The following is a 19,884-nucleotide window of genomic DNA, read 5'->3' as shown; positions in this document are numbered from 1 at the left end:
GGTGGCTGCTGAGGGGAGGACGGCTCATAATAATGACTGGAACGGAGCCGAATGGAATGGCATTAGACACATGGAAACCATGTTTGATGTATTTGATACCATTCCACTGATTCCGCTCCAGCCATCACCACCAGCCCATCCTCCCGTCCTGTGTATATATGGTAAAGTATTTCTTTGTTATCGCTGCACTGTGTGTTGTGTACCTACAGTACAGTAGGCCTATTAACAGTACTGTGTGTGTACTATCTGTACAGAAGCAGGATGTGTGTGGGAACCTGACTCTCCAGCACCACATGTTGGAGCCTGTTCAGAGGATCCCTCGCTATGAACTCCTGCTCAAGGACTATCTGAAGAAACTGCCTGACGATGCACTGGACAGGAAAGACACAGAGAGTACGTCTGTGTGTCTGTCTGCCTGTCTGTCTGTGTCCGTCTGTCCTTCTTTTTGTCTGTTTGTCTAGGTTTAGGTTTATCTGGTTGAGGTTGATCTGTTTGTCCCTCACTAACCTTCCTAAACTAGGGCCCATTACAAGCTCTATGTCTTGTGACCTTACTATAACCTTGTACTGTACATTGTCCTTGTTTGAAGTAGTGTCTAGGTAAAGCCTACAAAGCCCAGTGTTGTGGGTCAGTAGTCTGTCTCTGTGAGGCCCTGCGCTCCTAGGCCTGGTCATGTAGAGGGGAAAGTCAGCTCTGTTTATGTAGTTTGTGATTAAGATGGCTGCTGCAGGTGCACTCCCACATTAGTGCTCTGCTCCTCTGGCTTACAGTCACTTTAATGCAGTGTGTGTGTGCGCGCGTGTGTGCGTGCATTTAATGGATAATGTGTGTCTTTGACGTTGGGTAATGTACATGACTGGTATGTGTGGCCGAACACTTTATCTCCCTGTCTGTGTAACACAAACACACACTGTTTGAGCTGTTCATTGTGTGTGTTTGATGTATGGTAATATACAATAGGCCCATAGTCTGATGATGCACAGGCTGGCTGCAGTGAAAGGTTGGACACTAGCCGATTTCTAACAGAGTATTCAGTTGAGTGTTTTGCCAAATGTAGGCCTGATGCATAGTTCTGTAGAGGTTCTGTAGAGGTTCTGTAGACAGGTCTAACAGTCTGTCTGTGTGTGTTTTACAGAGGCATTGGAGCTCATATCCACAGCAGCCAACCACTCCAATGCTGCCATCAGGAAAATGGTACAATTCTACTTACTTATGTCCTCTCTGTTCCCTCCCTCTCCATCACTTTGAAACACCTTGTCTCTCCATCTCTCTCTGACATGCGTCTTACTTTTTATGGTTTTTAAGGTGATGGTGCTGTAGCTCACAACAGTGTATGAGGGAAGGAAGGAAGGAAGGAAGGAGAGAGAGAGAGAGGTAGCAAGGGAGGGAGAGAATTAGGGAGGTATGGAGGGAAGAAGGGAGGTTGTGAGGGCCCTGGTTGGTTTAGTACAGACAGGAAGTTGCTGTTTCCTGCCACTAGTTTTACAGTCTGCAGAAGAGTGACAGCTGTCTCTGAGACACACACACACAGTCCCACTTCAAATCAAATCAAATCAAATTGTATTTGTCACATACACATGGTCAACAGATGTTAATGCGAGTGTAGTGAAATGCTTGTGCTTCTAGTTCCGACAATGCAGTAATAACCAACGAGTAATCTAACCTAACAATTCCAAAACGATTACCTTATACACACAAGTGTAAAGGGATAAAGAATATGTACATAAAGATATATGAATGAGTGATGGTACAGAACGGCATAGGCAAGATGCAGTAGATGGTATCGAGTACAGTATATACATATGAGATGAGTAATGTAGGGTATGTAAACAAAGTGGCATAGTTTAAAGTGGCTAGTGATACATGTATTACATAAAGATGGCAAGATGATATAGAGTACAGTATATACATATACATATGAGATGAGTAATGTAGGGTATGTAAACATTATATTAAGTAGCACTGTTTAAAGTGGCTAGTGATATATTTTTACATCAATTTCCCTTATTAAAGTGGCTGGAGTTGAGTCAGTGTGTTGGCAGCAGCCACTCAATGTTAGTCTGATGGCCTTGAGATAGAAGCTGTTTTTCAGTCTCTCGGTCCCCGCTTTGATGCACTTCTGCCCCCTGGTGTGGCTTGTCCTCTAGCGCGTCTAATACGGCCTCAACCATTTTAGTTCAATAGCTTTTTTAAGGCTCCACTGACTTATATTCATGCATCGTTTTATCTGCTCTCTGTGCGTTTCTCATCTATGGTGTTCCTCAGGAGAAGATGAACAAACTGCTGGAGGTCTATGAGAGACTGGGGGGAGAGGAGGACATTGTGAACCCAGCCAATGAACTCATCAAGGAGGGACACATCAAGAAGATGTCTGCCAAGAATGGGACGGCCCAGGACCGATACCTCTACCTGGTGAGTGGCAGGAGGAGCTGGAATGAAGAACATGTGTAGGAATGGGATTACTATATGTGACCGACCTCCTCGATTCGGTCTTATGTAGCAACATTTGAAATGGTGTTTTTTACATTGGACGAAAGTAGAGACTCATAGCTAGAAAATGGTATATCATACACTGTAGTTGAGGAACAATGGAAAGTAATTCTGCTTTGAAAGAAGATAAACTTGTAACACCACTTTTGAGAAAATGACACTTGAATATTTTGGTACACCTACTGGAGAGCTCTTCTTTGTCTACACCCATTCAGCATCGTTCACCACCCTCTTAAGCCTTAGCCCCACCCATCTCTTAAAGGATTCACATGTGAAGCCATGTGGTAAACACTCTATATCAAATACAACTTTATTTGTCACATGCACAGGATCCAGAAGGTGTAAATGGTACAGTGAAGTGGTTTACTTCCATAGTAGCAATATCAAAAACAGAAAGTGTCCCGATAAAAATCTGTTATAAATATGTGATGGAAATGCTATAACCACCCCCCAGCCACATCGAGCTAAGTGGATGGGTCACTATTATCTAGACATGTCCACATGTTCATGAAATACAATACATGGCCGTAATCACCCCCAGACACACCTGGCTAATTTGATGGGTCATATAATAATCTGGCCGGAGTCTTTTGTTTAGACATGTAGCTAGCTAGGTAGCTAGCTAGCTAAACAACGAACTGGCATAACTGGCATAATCCCAACTCACAGTACTACCAATACAAACATTGTCATAATAGCTGTAGTATCAATCTGCAGGTAGCTAAAGCTAACAAACTAGGTAAAATGTTAGCTAGCTAGGCTATAACTAGCAATGCAAATGGTTTCTGATTTGAATAATATACTACAGAAAAGCTAACGTTTGCTAGCTAACTAACTGTATGCTTTAACTAAAAATGACTTTCTGACTAAATTAGAAATTTATATATGAAAATATATTATGGATTAACACAAGTCAAGTCACTCTGACTGGTACACACTGACCGTGGCATCATTTTTTCTAACTGATCTGTCGATAGTACCTGCTAAATTCAGGGCATCAATGTTGTTGAGAGCAGTAGCAAAACTTTAGTAGTTCTTGAAGGCTAACATTATATCTATCAAAAACGGTGTGGTAGAAAGGACTGTCAACACATATGGAACAGATCACGTTATCGACAGATGCATGCTACATGGCAGACCAATCCAAACTCATCTCCCGGCATGTCCAGCCCATCGATTATCTCAGCCAATCATGGCTAGCGGGAAAGTTCCTGTCTTTTTCTGTGGCAAAACTAACTAAGCTCGTATTTTCACAATTTTATTTGTATTTATGGATGGGGTACAGTTTTGTTATTAAGGCATATGAAAGTTCACATGTTCCAGAAGCATTTTGCATTTTGATTTAAAAAATTATGTTTACTCCACTCCTGTGAATTAGTGACGTTAGTTTAGTTTCCTGAAACTATTCACATATCAAAGTGTGTGTGTATTCATCTGTTTATTATACTTATCTGTTTCCCCCTCTCTCTCGCTCCCTGTGTCTCTGTGCTGCAGTTTAATAACATGGTGCTGTACTGCGTTCCCAAGCTGAGATTGATGGGTCAGAAGTTCAGTGTGAGAGAGAGGATCGACATCGCAGGGATGGAGATCAGGAAGGAGGTAATGGAAGCAAGGATACAACAAATTCAACCTAGCTTCCTTTTCTGCTGAAAACCGGATGTGGAAACTCCTCTCGGGCGTATTTTTACGCCTGCTACGTTAGGATAGAGGTAAAGTGACACTGTTCTCCTCTGTGTCTTCAGGTTCAGGAGAATGTGAAGCAGAATCTCCCTCTCACGTTCGCCATCATCGGCAAGCAGCGCTCACTAGAGCTACAGGCCAGGTAAGAACTAAGGAGCTGTTACATGGGAGAACTGTAGAACTGTGCCTTTTGTAATGGGACACAACATTTCAGGCACAGCTAGAATACATAGTAGTATTTATAGCTAGAGAGCCTTAATATTGGGGTTAAGTGTTGCAGTTAATACTGTTGTTGAAACCTTCCCTCTGCTTTTCAGCACGGCAGAGGAAAAGGAAGACTGGATACAGGTAAGGAATACCATCTCGACAGAAACACACTAACATGGAATGAGAGGGTTTGCAGAAGGATTTGTGCCCCCACAGTTTCAGTGTATTATGGACAGTATTAGTATTAGGGAAGCTTTCCTCCACACTGCCATTCTGTGAGTTGGGGAATTGTTTTCCTCTCATTATAGCTCATTTAGTCCATTAAAGCTGACTAAAGCTGATTAAAAAGGCTAATAGACTGGAGGGGAGGAGTGTGTGTCAGGCAGGGGGGCTGGGTATGTGGAAAGGACTGGAAGGACCATTCAGCAATCTGAAGACACAGGGAATGTGTGGTGTCACAAGAGACTTTGAAGAGGGGGGAACAAAGATTGCACACACACACACACACTCTCTGTTTAGTGCAGTAGACCACTGGGCTGGATCAGAGGTTTGTGATGCATTTGGCCCTCTGATGTCATGGATGATGTCATCAGTGTATAGCAGGGTCAGTCCAGTCTACAGCCAGGCACAGTCTCTCTCTTTGTTCTCCTCTCTCCTACTTAGACAGGCAAAGGCCCCCTTTCTCTCTCTCTCTCTCTCTCTCTCTCTCTCTCTCTCTCTCTCTCTCTCTCTCTCTCTCTCAATTTAAGGGCTTTATTGGCATGGGAAACATATGTTAACATTGCCAAAGCAAGTGAAGTAGATAATAAACAGTAGTGAAATAAACAATAAAAATGAACAGTAAAGGTGGTTGTAGAATTTAACGGCTTTTTTCTGGAATTTGATAATTAGTGGGTATAGGGCTAATTCTGTCCTGCATGCATTATTTCGTGTTTTACGTTGTACACGAAGGATCTTTTTGCATAATTCTGCATGCAGAGTCTCAATTTGGTGTTTGTCCCATTTTTGGGAATTCTTGGTTTTGGTGAGCGGACCCCAGACCTCACAACCATAAAGGGTTCTTTAACTGATTCAAGTATTTTTAGCCAGATCCTAATTGTTACGTCAAATTCTATGTTCCTTTTGATGGCACAGAAGGCCCTTCTTGCCTTGTCTCTCAGCTCGTTCACAGCTTTGTGGAAGTTACCTGTGGCGCTGATGTTTAGGTCTCTCTCTCTGTCTCCTTGAGGCTGCAGATTGCTGTAGGAATGTTACTGTTGTAAAAATCTGTTGCTTTACTTTCTCCCTGTCGCTGCCTCTTGACTTTTATTATAAACCGGTGAAGAATATGATGGCCGTATGTAACTACAGGCCTTTATAAAGCGTTCATTCCCTCTCTGCTCTCCCTCTCCCCCGTCCCTTCCACTCCCAGGTGATCCTGGCCACCATAGAGAGACACAAGCAGAACAGTGAGACCTTTAACAAAGCCTTCAACAGCTCCTTCTCCAGGGAGGAAGACCACACGCCAGACTCACCGGTCAGTCTCTAGCCATGAGTCAACCTGCACGATGAGTGTATATATATACATTTGAGAGCACTGCAGCTTGGTCAGAGAGTGTATATATATTAATATATATAGAGTGTGTACAGTACCAGTCAAAAGTTTGGACACACCTTCTCATTCAAGGGTTTGTCTTAATTTTTACTATTTTATACATTGTAGAATAATAGTGAAGACATCAAACGATGAAGTATCACATTTGGAATCATGTAGAAACCACAAACAATAGTTAAACAAATCAAAATATATTTTAGATTTTAGATTCTTCAAAGTAGCCACCCTTTGTCTTGATGACTGCTTTGCACACTCTTGGCATTCTCTCAACCTGCTTCATGAGGAATGCTTTTCCAACAATCTTGAAAAAGTTACAACATATGCTGAGCACTTGTTGGCTGCTTTTCCTTCACTCTGCGGTCCAACTCATCCCAAACCATCTCAATTGGGTTGAGGTCAAGTGATTGTGGAGGCCAGGTCATCTGATGCAGCATTCCATCACTCTTCTTCTTGGTCAAATAGCCCTTACACATCCTGGAGGTGTGTTGGGTCATTGTCCTGTTGAAAAATAAATGATAGTGACACTAAGCACAAACCAGATGGAATGGCATATCGCTGCAGAATGCTGGGGTAGCCATGCTGGTTAAGTGTGCATTGAATTATAAATAATTTACTGACAGTGTCACCAGCAAAGCACCATCACACCTCTTCCTCCATGCTTCACGGTGGGAACCACACATGCGGAGATCATCCGTTCACCTATTCTGTGTCTCACAAAGACATCCAAAAATCTCAAATTTGGACACATCAGACCAAGGGACAGATTTCCACCAATGTAATGTCAATTGCTCGTGTTTCTTGGCCCAAGCAAGTCTCTTCTTATTGGTGTAGTGGTTTCTGTAAAGCAATTCGATAATGAAGGCCTGATTCACACAGTCTCCTCTGACAGTTAATGTTGAGATGTCTCTGTTACTTGAACTCTGTGAAGCATTTATTTGGGCTGCAATTTCTGAGTCTGGTAACTAATTAACGTATCCTCTGGGTCTTCCTTTCCTGTGGCAGTCCTCATAAGAGCCAGTTTCATCATAGTGCTTGATGGGTTTTGCGACTGCACTTGAAGAAACTTTCAAAGTTCTTGACATTTTCCGTATTGACTGACCTTCCTGCCTTAAAGTAATGATGGTCTGTCATTTCTCTTTGCTTATTTGAACTGTTCTTGCCATAATATGGAATTGGTCTTTTAACAAATAGGGCTATCTTCTGGATACCACCCCTACCATGTCACAACACAACTGATTGGCTCAAATGCATTAGGAAGGAAAGAAATTCCACAAATTAACTTTTAAACAAGGCACAGCTTTTAATTGAAATGCATTCCAGATGACTACCTCATGAATCTGGTTGAGAGAATGCCAAGAGTGTGCGATGCTGTCATCAAGGCAAAGGGTGGCTACTTTGAAGAATCTCAACTATAAAATATATTTTAATTTGTTTACCACTTTTTTGGTTACTACATGATTCCATATGTGTTATTTAATAGTTTTGATGTCTTCAAAAATAAAGAAAAACCTTGGAATGTAGGTGTGTCCAAACTTTTGACTGATACTGTATATATTCAACTTTTTTGAGTTGGCAAACCAACTGAAAGGGTACACACTGTCAGTGTGTTGTTTGAACAGCTGTAAAGCCAAAGTAGGCGATTTTACTGCCAACTGCAGTTGTGGAATATTTCCTCGTGAGTATAATGAATTGGCTAATCTCTCCTGGTGACATCGATGGAATGATGTGATTCTTAACCTATAGGAAGTCCCACTAGTTAACTATTTAAAAATTGTGAAAGTCCTCAATGGCGCTGCCCATACTAAGATGGGAGATTCCTCTATCTATCTGTATGACTGACCCACTATGAACCTGGACACAGGCCAAACTAGAAACACATGACTGACTACTACTGTCATTCTCTCAGGTGTGGCTGCCATCTAGTGGGAGTAAACACAAACTGCAGCTTTAGGGGATATTCAGTGGGTTGTTCTCATTCCCTGGCAATGTGGGAGAATGCTTTGTTAGTGGTTTGTTGTCACCTGACATGAAGTGCTATCTGTGTAATAACAAGGGGTGTACTTTCAATGTAACTCATACATCTCTCCCAGGGTTAAATATGTCACTCTGATCCTGTATTCATGTTCTGCTCTCCTCAGGGCCCCTGGAGCACCACATCCATAGACTCAGACAGTGAAAGACTGCATGAAAGGGTAGGTGTCAAAAGTCATATTACAATACATTTCCTCCGGCTCTATTACCTTTTGTGTGATGTTATGGACTCAGCTTTGGATTTCAAGACCATTGATCTCTCTTTGCTACAGCGCCAATGGCATCGCCCAACATAATACTAGAACCCATACAATGGGCAATAGAATGTGAATACATTGTACCATGAATGTCTGTCTGAGTTCATAACCAGAATTACATTGATCTCTGCTATTCTAAAGCCTGAATGTCTGTCAGCCTGGTATTACAATGGCAGTGGCTCTATAATCCACACAGTAGTCTGCAGTCTGTAAAATAGTAGGCAGTCCTCTCAATAGCATCACTATCTCACTCTCTAATAGCAGTGAGAGGTGTCTGTGGAAAGATGAGACATGATCAGGGGGTACATTTCACATTCCCTCCCACAATGCATCTGTGCTAAAGGGCTGGCAGCTGAAAGAGAAACGGGAGCGACTTTAATTTCCATTTTTCTGTTATGGAGGAGGGAAAGAATAGGGGAGATAACAGAGCGAGAAAATTGAGTGAGAAAATGGCAAGATAGAAAGGAAATATTCCCCTTCACCCAACTATTTCAGGATTACTTAGGCATTACGTAGATGCATTGAGATAAGATGACCTTGTGATTGGACAGATTTTGATACGTTGTTTGTTTCTCTGTTTTCCAGAGAAGTTCCAAGAAGAAGGAGAAGGAGAAGCAGACATGTAAAGGCTGCAACGAAAGCTTCAACTTCACCAAGCGCAAACACCACTGCAAAGCCTGTGGAGCGGTGAGCACAGAGAGAGAGAGGAGGGCGGGGGCGGGGCAGTTAGTATGCTGCATTTTCACCAGTGGATGTCTTGTATGATTGATTTTCAGTTGTCTAAATATCTTTCTCTCCCTCCATTTCTCATTCTCTCTTTCCCTCCCTCTGCAGGCCATCTGTGGTAAATGCTCTAAGATGTTGGAGAATAAGACGTGTCGACTGTGTCCTGAATGCTTTGAGACGAGCCAAGTCCCTGAAGGGTCTGCAGGGGCCCCAGGAGAGATGAAGAGGAAAGCTACAGCCGAGGTGAGGACCGTCTGACTCTCAGCTTATAGAATACAATAGAAAATAGTAGAATATAACTTCATTTAAATGAAGCTTCCCCTCACAAGTATCATAATACAATCACACATAATACTTATTGTATATGGCACAGTGTTGCTGAGCAGCTAACATGGACAGGAGGGAGATGTGGTGTGTAAGGCTCACCAGAGTAGGTCTGAGGGGGGAAGGTTGGAGTATAGAGGTTGGCAGTGGGCATATTGTTTCAGTGCCAGCCTCTGGAGAGAGCAGAACAATCCTGTTAGTCACCCCAGCATGGCAGAGAAGACAGAGCCCTGCCCAGACAGCCCCAAAAAGAGCGGTGCACCTCTTTCAATCTCACACACACACGCACTATAGAGACAAAAAGTGGTACACACAGTCCATAGTCTGCAGTCCATAGTCCAGCAACACATCAGTAACAGAAGGGCTCCAGCACCACATCAGTAACAGTTGGGCTCCAGCAACACATCATTCAAAGTTGATCTCCAGCAACACATCAGTAACAGTGGGGCTCCAGCAACACATCAGTAACAGTGGGGCTCCAGCAACACATCAGTAACAGTGGGGCTCCAGCACCACATCAGTAACAGTGGGGCTCCAGCACCACATCATTAACAGTGGGGCTCCAGCAACACACCAGTAACAGTGGGGCTCCAGCAACACATCAGTAACAGTGGGGCTCCAGCAACACATCAGTAACAGTGGGGCTCCAGCACCACATCAGGGCTCCAGCACCACATCAGTAACAGTGGGGCTCCAGCAACACATCAGTAACAGTGGGGCTCCAGCAACACATCAGTAACAGTGGGGCTCCAGCAACACATCAGTAACAGTGGGGCTCCAGCAACACATCAGTAACAGTGGGGCTCCAGCAACACATCAGTAACAGTGGGGCTCCAGCAACACATCAGTAACAGTGGGGCTCCAGCAACACATCAGTAACAGTGGGGCTCCAGCACCACATCAGTAACAGTGGGGCTCCAGCAACACATCAGTAACAGTGGGGCTCCAGCAACACATCAGTAACAGTGGGGCTCCAGCAACACATCAGTAACAGTGGGGCTCCAGCAACACATCAGTAACAGTGGGGCTCCAGCACCACATCAGTAACAGTGGGGCTCCAGCAACACATCAGTAACAGCGGGGCTCCAGCAACACATCAGTAACAGCGGGGCTCCAGCAACACATCAGTAACAGCGGGGCTCCAGCAACACATCAGTAACAGTGGGGCTCCAGCAACACATCAGTAACAGCGGCGCTCCGTAACCACATCAGTAACAGCGGGGTTCCAGCAACACATCAGTAACAGCGGGGCTCCAGCAACACATCAGTAACAGTGGGGCTCCAGCAACACATCAGTAACAGTGGGGCTCCGTAACCACATCAGTAACAGTGGGGCTCCGTAACCACATCAGTAACAGTGGTGCTCCAGCAACACATCAGTAACAGTGGGGATCCAGCACCACTGATCATCACTTTGAATTAGGAGTAGAGCAAATAATGAAAGTGAGCTCCCGTTCCAAACATTGTTTTTTTAATGGGTTAAAAATATAGTGTATTTCTCTGAATATTATGTGAGTACTGGCTCCCACTGCAGTGGATCAACATTGGGATTGTGCCTTTAACTCTGCCTCCTGTGTGTGTTTCTGTCCCTCCAGAAGCAGGTGTCTCCGTCTCTATTGGGGGACAACTGTCTGCAGTGTGGCCAGCTGCAGGTGCAGGAGAAGGGCAAGAGCTGGACAAAGACCTGGGTGGCCGTCACCAAGACTGAACCTCTAGTGCTGTACCTGCAGACCAGCGGACAGGTAAGGGTTAACCTCACACATACCTGAGGGTCTCTCTCCTGAGCGTCTCTCCTGAGGGTCTCTGTCCTGAGGGTCTCTCCTGAGGGTCTCTGCTGAGGGTCTCTCTCCTGAGGGTCTCTCTTGAGGGCCTGTCTTTTGACGGTCTTTCTCTTGAGGGTCTCTCTCCTGAGGGTCACACCTGAGGGTCTCTCTCCTGAGGGTCTCACCTGAGGGTCTCACCTGAGGGTCTCACCTGAGGGTCTCTCTCCTGAGGGTCTCTCCTGAGGGTCTCTCCTGAGGGTCTCTCCTGAGGGTCACACCTGAGGGTCACACCTGAGGGCCTGTCTGTCTGTCTGTCTGTCTGTCTGTCTGTCTGTCTGTCTGTCTGTGTCTATGTACCGCTGTCTTGTCTACATCCCTTCTCCATGCCCAGGTCACATGTATAGACCTGTCTGTATGTGTGCTTTACCTTACATTAACATTTGAGTCATTTAGCAGACGCTCTTATCCAGAGCGACTTCCTTAGTGCATTCATCTTATGATAGCTAGGTGGGACAACCACGTGATAGTAAGTTCATTTTTCCTCAGTAAAGTAGCTATCAGCAATCTTTTCACGACCTGTAATGTACAGCATGTTCCTACTGTCTGTACGCAAGGTGGAATTTGAACCAAAGAACTGACCTTGTGTCTGTTGCTTGGGGAAATCTTTACCCACTTCTCCCCTCTCCTGAGGGTGCTTCACCATGGTCCTTTATAGGATAGGTGTGCAGGCATCTCCAGGGCTAAAAACCAGTCACTGTAGCCAGCTCTCCCCATTCCATTTTAGTGACCAAAATCCCATCTCTGCAACAATCCCAGGCAGGCAGAAAGCTGACATCCCCTGGCAGAAGATTAGGATTAATGATTGTTAGCATTTAATGATTAAATAGAAACTGGGGAATGAGGAGGGGGAGAGGAGAGCGATTATGCACGTGCCTTATGAAATACAATCTAGCCCCCTGCATTAAATGAGAGAAACACTGGACTGTTATGCTTCCTCTTGATTCTGATTGGCCTGTTTGTTGTGTCTCTTCAGGACTCTCGTGGGGTACGGGCCATACCCCTCCCGGGGTTTGAGGTGAACATGGCAGCGCCATCGGCAACAGAGAAGTCAGAGCTCAAACACGCGTTCCGGCTGAGTAACTCCCAGCAGGCTCTGCTGTTCAGCGCCCAGGATGCAGAGGTCCAGGACCAGTGGGTGGAGCTTCTCTCTAGAGCCGCCCGCGGGGAAACAACCACAGTCACGCCCGTCAGCCTGGCGGAGCACAGGAAGAGCCAATAGGGAGGCTCCGTTGAGGCCACAGGACCCTCCCCCTCCTTCCCACCTCTCGCCCCCTCTCCTGTGGACAGAGCACACATTACTTGAATTCACTTTACCTTGGCACTTTTTATTTTGTTTTGTTTTCTTTGAAGAGAGGGAAGAATCGTCTCCTCCACCAGACACACACACACACATTCACACACAGACTCGCTCTTTCCCTGGCTCTCTCGATCTCTCTCGCTTACACACACACACACACATACACATACACATGCACACACACACTTGTGCCACCAGTTCGACACCATTGTATGCATGGTTACGTTGTATTTCTCTCAGTGTTCTCTGCAGTTCAAGAAGAACAGAAGACTCTTTGATTTAATATGTTTTGTATTATAGCCGAAGGCATTTATAAGATGAACCCTGTATGATTTTATAAAACAATGAAGTTTGTTGTACATTGTGTGACTGTGTTGTGAAGCATTAACCCCTGTTGGTCTGTCTGTCTGTCTACCTGTCTGTGTGTTCCTCCTGTGTTTTATTTCACTATTAAATGTTAGCGTATTGAATCCCAGACACAGACACCACCTTTCCCCACCCCTGTGGTCCCAGTGCCAGCTCAGTGGTGGTTGTACAGTATGTATACCAAATTGTGTCATTAGTATAAAGAGATCCATTTAACTTAAGAGACGTGAACGAATGCTTGTGGCTGGCCACCTGATGCTCCCACTATCAGCCCCCCAACTCCTCACAGCCATCCCCCCAAACACTCCCACCCTCACCCTACTATCAGCCCCCAACTCCTCACAGCCCTCCCCCAAACACTCCCACCCTCACCCCATTATCAGCCCCCCAACTCCTCACAGCCCTTCCCCAAACACTCCCACCCTCACCCCACTATCAGCCCCCAACTCCTCACAGCCCTCCCCCAAACACTCCCACCCTCACCCCACTATCAGCCCCCAACTCCTCACAGCCATCCCTCCAAACACTCCCACCCTCATCCCACTATCAGCCCCCAACTCCTCACAGCCCTCCCCAAACACTCCCACCCTCACCCCACTATCAGCCCCCAACTCCTCACAGCCCTCCCCAAACACTCCCACCCTCACCCCACTATCAGCCCCCAACTCCTCACAGCCATCCCCCAAACACTCCCACCCTCAACTTACTATCATCCCCCAACTCCTCCCCTGTCTCCTGGATGGGCTCTTTCCCTACCTCCTCTCACTATAAACTCTGCCCCCTTGGCCAGGAGAATATACTACCACTTCCTGTTTCTCCCTCTTACCTGCTTCGCCCCCATCTGGTCATGTGATAGAAACCTTAGCAATGATACAAGTACTGTACGACTGTGCGTTCTGCCTTGCCCCCCTCTACCCCCAACCCCCTGGCACCAGCTTGTAAAGAACCAGAAGATTGTTTAGTCATCTCTATGTGCATGTATAAACTTACTGATATTTATATACCGTGCTCTGAAAACCCCAGCCCCTCTCTCCTCTCCTCTTTGTCGTACTGTAAAGTGAGCAGACTCAGTATTGCGTGTTTTAACCCTGGGTTGTGCACAATGGATAAGTAGTCAAAACATCATCAATAAAGATACATATGGCTCACTCAATGTCATACTGTCCAACATGATCCTTTGAGTGTCATTTTGTGTTCACAATTCTCTCTCAATTCTCCCTAAATTCTCCCTCAATTCTCTCTCATCTCTGTCTATATTTATTTCATTCTCCTGTCTCCCACACAGACATACTTTGAGTTGTTGAAGACCTTGGCTCTGTAAATGGCTTTCTTTCTTCTGCTATTTCTTTTCCCCAACTTAATGACAGTGTTTAATCCGGTATGAATATTGGATCTCATGCAATGTTTGCCAAGTAGGTATATTGTTGTGGAAATTCTTACACAGGGACACTCAAAGTCAATCTTAAATGAATAATTGTTTATTGTCAGCGCGCTGGAGAGGTTCCAACCAACTTAATGCACCATAGTGAACGTCTGTCAGGAGCTCTGCTGGGGCAGTCCCAGCAGTTGTCTTAAATACTGCTATACACAGACAAGTTATATTTGCATGATTTAGCATAATTCATTCATCATTACTGTTTTGTTTCATTCATGTGACCGACCAGTACTGGTTTATAACATGTGACAGACCAATACCTCACAAGGCTTCTCCTCTCTAAGTTGAGACCTTGAAACTGAGATATCTATCGTTCTCAAAACACGGTCTGGTGCTACTGCCAAATTGCAGATGCTGATAAGTGAAGATTCGTTCAGTCAGTCACTTGCATGAACACAGAAATTGGTTATTAGAACAGCACATGAATAGAAAACAAATATTAGTTCAAAGAAAATCACATATATAACGTTTTCATCACACACTAATAGATGAAGAGAAGTACTGAATACTTACAAGCAAACAATGCATCCTTGATGTAAGTGACTTCTAATGTCTCTGGATTTAAGATGTTTATCGTGAGCGTAAAGTGATGGCCCAATCCTCTTGGGCTGTCCAAGGCCTGGGATGATAACTGAAGTAAGATCCTGCATTGACTGGATTAACAGTCTCTCCTATCAGTGATATCATACATCAGATATAAAATGCCAGCAGATATTTGACCTTATCGTTGGCTAGGATGCCGAAGGATTAACAACTTTGTTCTGAAACCACAAAGATAGAATGATAGAGAGACAGTAATTTCTCTGAGTTTCTCTGCCTCAGTGTGTGTCCCTGAGAGTGTACTAGAGAGCAGAATGTCATGAATGATATCACTGACCAGAATGTTATGAATGATATCACTGAGCAGAATGTTATAAACGACATCACTTAGCAGAATGATATGAACGACATCACTGAGCAGAATGATATGAACGACATCACTGAGCAGAATGATATAAATGACATCACTGAGCAGAGTGTTATGAATGACATCACTGAGCAGAATGATATGAACAACATCACTGAGCAGAAAGATAGGAACAACATCACTGAGCAGAATGATATGAACAACATCACTGAGCAGAAAGATAGGAACAACATCACTGAGCAGAAAGATAGGAACAATATCACTGAGCAGAAATATATGAACAACATCACTGAGCAGAATGATAGGAACAACATCACTGAGCAGAATGATATGAACAACATCACTGAGCAGAATGATATGAACGACATTACTGAGCAGAATGATATGAACGACATCACTGAGCAGGATGTTATGAACGACATCACTGAGCAGAAAGATATGAACAACATCACTGAGCAGAATGATATGAACAATATCACTGAGCAGAAAGATATGAACGACATCACTGAGCAGAATGTTATGAATGACATCACTGAGCAGAAAGATATGAATGACATCACTGAGCAGAATGATATGAACAACATCACTGAGCAGAAAGATATGAATGACATCACTGAGCAGAATGTTATGAACAACATCACTGAGTAGAATGATATGAACGACATCACTGAGCAGAATGATATGAACAACATCACTGAGCAGAATGATATAAATGGCATCTGATATTGTGAGTTTTGTCCATGTGCTTTCTGCATGGTCTTTATTCATTCTAGTACAATACTGTACTGTACGTGACTGTTTGTATAGTGTGACTGTTAGTCTCCAGGACTCATCTTGTGTACGCGCTTCTGCTTTCATACCAGAAGACAAGTGAAGGTGTCTGGAACTACCACACAGACTGAGATGAGGGGAATGTGGTTTCAGTCAGAAAGCAGAGGGTGTGTGCGTACGTGTGTGTGGTGATAGACAGGGACAGCTATAGATAGATTGTGTGAACCAATGTTTAGTTTGGCACTTTACTTTTTTTTTAGTGTAGTCTTAGTATTTTTGACTCAAATTGAATTAAGTCACATTTTTGTCAATTGAATAATGATTTAGTCTAGTTATTGTCAAAATGACAATAACAGTGGAACATTTTAGTCAACCTAAATGCCCTAAAATCTGGAAGTCGCATCACATTTGTATTGCCTCGTTAACCTATAGTAAACATAAATCACTGTCTTCCATATGCACAAACAAACATCAATCAATCAATCAATCAATCAATCAAATGTATGTAGAAAGCCATTTTTACATCAGCCGATGTCACAAAGGGCTATACAGAAACCCAGCCTAAAACCCCAACCAGCAAGCAATGCCAAGTCAGACCAAAATATTTGATTATCTTTCCAACAGCCAAGTTGGCAGAAGAACACATTACTCAGCAGCCCCTTGACAGGGCTCCAGGCTAACATTTTCCCCAACAACGTTTTCAGTTGGTGACACCAGACCATGATTTGGTCACACAAATATTTTTACTGGAAAAAAGTAGTAATCACCTTAAATAGTCATTCTGTATAATAGACTACTAATAGACTACTGAGATGTAAATAAATAAGGTGTTGCATCGAACATGTCCAAGCAGGAATGCATGATTCAAGATATTTTGATGTGCAACCTAATCCAGTGATATGCCATTAATTGTGGGGCGACAATAGGGTATTGTTGATATATTTTACTGTTAAAATATGGCTCCATTTTTTACATTTTGTTGGTCAATTGAGATGAATTTGCACTAATATTATAGGTACATTCTTTTTGGGGCTAATTCACCACATGAGGAAAAGAAAACTCAAAACATATTAGCTAGATTGCTAACAATAATACCCACTGCTAGTAGTCATATATTAATCTAACAGTATTTTAAATATTTTTTTTAACTTGCAGTTGTAGCATGCTACCCTATGCACTCACAGTGTGATTTACGTCCACCCACACCCTATAAATACCTCAGCGCGTAGCATCATTTCCTCGAGACTACAAGGGAAACGACATCTGGACTAGAATAGTCCCGAGCTCATAGAAATCAAATCAAATTTTATTGGTCACATACACATGGTTAGCAGATGTTATTGCGAGTGTAGCGAAATGCTTGTGCTTCTAGTTCCGACAGTGCAGCAATATCGAACATGTAATCTAACTCCACAACAGCTACCTAATACACACAAATCTAAGTAAAGGAATGGAATAAGTATATAAATATATGGCTGAGCAATGACAGAGCGGCATAGGCAAGATGCATACTACTGCATTTATCGCAGTAGTATGGCATTGACAATCTTCTCCCTGTCTAGACAGTAGCAGAAATACAGATATGTCTTACAGAACAGATCATTTGTTTAACACCCAATTAATACAATACTTCAATACCAGGTGTAAGTATAAAGTAGTTCTGTTCTCAGGGCAATATGTGAATTAATAATATATTCTATGGATATCAGAATATACTCAGGAAATTCCACTCCCAATCCCCAAAAGGTATGGATGTGAGGATCCAGACTCAACTGACACAGTAACAAACTAGGTGTGAGGAGAGGTCCTGAAAACAGACTGGCCAACTCTCGTGAGATTAGTGAGGCGTGTGTGTGCTGATTCTCTCTCCGGCAAAAGCTGCAGCTTGAGCCAATAAGAGAGTACGCTAGCTAGGATTCGAAGTCTGGACTTTAAAATAAGTTATTTTTTGTCTCTCTGTGTTTCATAGTTTTCCTTAAATTCGCAAGAGGCTGAATGTTTCTCAACGGAAAAAGCATCCGAGTGAGCGAAACAACGCCCCTTTGTCTCTGTATGTGTGACCCATCTATCTGATGCTGTCTGATCAAAAAGAGTATGATTTTTCAGCCACCTGTAGCATTGAATGCGGAGAGCATTTGGCCTCCCTTGATATAACATGTATTAAATAATAGTCAATCACAGTTGAGCTAAACTGAGCAAGCTCCACTTTGAATGGTACTGGCGCACCAACAAAAAAAATGTCAAAAGAAGCCAGTTTGGATTTGGCTTCACACCAATCACATCATATCAAGCCAAAATTCAGTGACAGAAAAAACTTGAATTGTCTCGTTGTCCTCCAGTGTCTAGCTAGCTAACTAAAATGGTCCCTTTCCTAAATTATCAATGGATTGGAAATGTATGTCCCTAAAGCTGACCAAATAATAGTACTTTTACAGTGATGTGCTCACTTGTGTGCAACAACATCATAACTGGATAATAACTCAAAACAACTTGTAAGGCTAGAGAATTTTATAGACAAACATTACCAACGCAGTGAAAACAAAAACACAGTGGAAGGTAATGTTAGGCGTGTATATGGGAGGCGAAGTCAAGTGCAGGAGAGCGAAGTATTATAAACAGGCGGACTTGAATACCGGTCAACAACGACAGCACATAAAACATACTAGTGCCAAAAACACGATCTAATAACAAAAGTGCAGCACCTGACAAATATCCCACGTAACAATAAACAATTATACACAAAGACATGATGGGGAACAGAGGACTAAATACATGTAGATTGATTGGGGAATGAAAACCAGGTGTGTATGGAACAAGACAAAACAAATAGACATATGAGAAATGGAGCGGTGATGGCTAGAAAGCCGGTGACATCGATCGCCGAAAGCAGCCCAAACAAGTCGTGACAGGTAAACACGGAAAAAATGGAGAACCAACCTCTAAATAATGTTTAATAAGACTAAGACTCTTTGACTGACACAGATTACCTATTTTCACCACCCTGTATAGTAAGCGTGGAAACCGAACTGGTAAAATCTCTAAATGATCAATTAGGCGTACTTGAGTTAGTCCGTAAATATGTACATGAGATGAAGGCGAGCCTTGAAATGAGTGATGAGAAAGCAGCGACACTGGAAAAAAAGAAACAGGGTACAGTCAATGTTATCGAAGCTGACGTTAATGAACTTAAAAGAGAGAACAAGTTGTTGAGAGACTCCCTACATGATATACAGACAAGATCAATGCGCAAAAATCTGGTGCTTACCGGAATTAAAGAGGATGAAGGTGAAGACCCAGAGAGAGTGGTTAAAGAATTCATGGTTAAATCACTGCTGATCCCAGGCGACACTGTCGACCAAATGAAACTCGAACACGTACAAAAAAGTATTTAGTCAGCCACCAATTGTGCAAGTTCTCCCACTTAAAAATATGAGAGAGGCCTGTAATTTTTATCATAGGTACACTTCAACTATGACAGACAAAATGAGGGAAAAAAATCCAGAAAATCACATTGTAGGATTTTTAATGAATTTATTTGCAAATAAAGGAACTGGAACACAAAAGTATCCAAAGCCAAAAGTAGGCAGGAATCAACAAAGTAGAAATAAAAACATGACAGAGGACATAAAAGGCACAGTATGTGGGTATGTACGGGTGTATATGTGAGGGGAGTGCGAGTGTGTAGGAATTTGGGGTGTCTGTCACGGCCGTCTTCCTCTTCATCTGAAGAGGAGAGGCGAGAAGGATCGGAGGACCAAAATGAAGCGTGATATGTGTTCATGTTGAATGTTTAATTAAAGAAAAAAACTGAACACTGAAACACTATACAAAAACAGTAAACAAAATAACAACCGTGACGCTAATGCGAGCTGCGCTGAAACAAGCCATCAACATAGACAATCACCCACAAACAAACAGTGCAACCCAGGCTACCTAAGTATGATTCTCAATCAGAGACAACTAATGACACCTGCCT

At 43.3% G+C, this 19,884-nt stretch overlaps 1 protein-coding gene across 2 annotated transcripts in view; it reads left to right on the top strand.

Moving 5' to 3' along the window:
* The window catches only part of LOC115102086 (FYVE, RhoGEF and PH domain-containing protein 3-like), a 176,532-nt gene extending 162,564 nt beyond the window's left edge, over window positions 1–13,968 (top strand). For both annotated transcript variants that reach the window (XM_065005315.1, XM_065005314.1), the window contains exons 8-19: window positions 255–393; window positions 1,136–1,194; window positions 2,266–2,412; window positions 3,985–4,089; window positions 4,233–4,312; window positions 4,488–4,518; window positions 5,789–5,893; window positions 8,110–8,163; window positions 8,845–8,946; window positions 9,094–9,228; window positions 10,905–11,051; window positions 12,106–13,968. In XM_065005315.1, the coding sequence (XP_064861387.1) occupies window positions 255–393; window positions 1,136–1,194; window positions 2,266–2,412; window positions 3,985–4,089; window positions 4,233–4,312; window positions 4,488–4,518; window positions 5,789–5,893; window positions 8,110–8,163; window positions 8,845–8,946; window positions 9,094–9,228; window positions 10,905–11,051; window positions 12,106–12,351 (1,350 nt within the window). In that variant the 3' untranslated portion in view covers window positions 12,352–13,968. The remainder of the gene's footprint in view (window positions 1–254; window positions 394–1,135; window positions 1,195–2,265; window positions 2,413–3,984; window positions 4,090–4,232; window positions 4,313–4,487; window positions 4,519–5,788; window positions 5,894–8,109; window positions 8,164–8,844; window positions 8,947–9,093; window positions 9,229–10,904; window positions 11,052–12,105) is intronic.
* The last annotated feature ends 5,916 nt before the right edge of the window (window positions 13,969–19,884 follow it).

Source organism: Oncorhynchus nerka, linkage group LG20 (genome assembly GCF_034236695.1).
Source record: "Oncorhynchus nerka isolate Pitt River linkage group LG20, Oner_Uvic_2.0, whole genome shotgun sequence".
NCBI classification, from domain to species: domain Eukaryota; kingdom Metazoa; phylum Chordata; class Actinopteri; order Salmoniformes; family Salmonidae; genus Oncorhynchus; species Oncorhynchus nerka.
The sequence above is the reverse complement of the archived record's forward strand: the minus strand, read 5'-3'. Positions and strand labels throughout refer to the sequence as shown.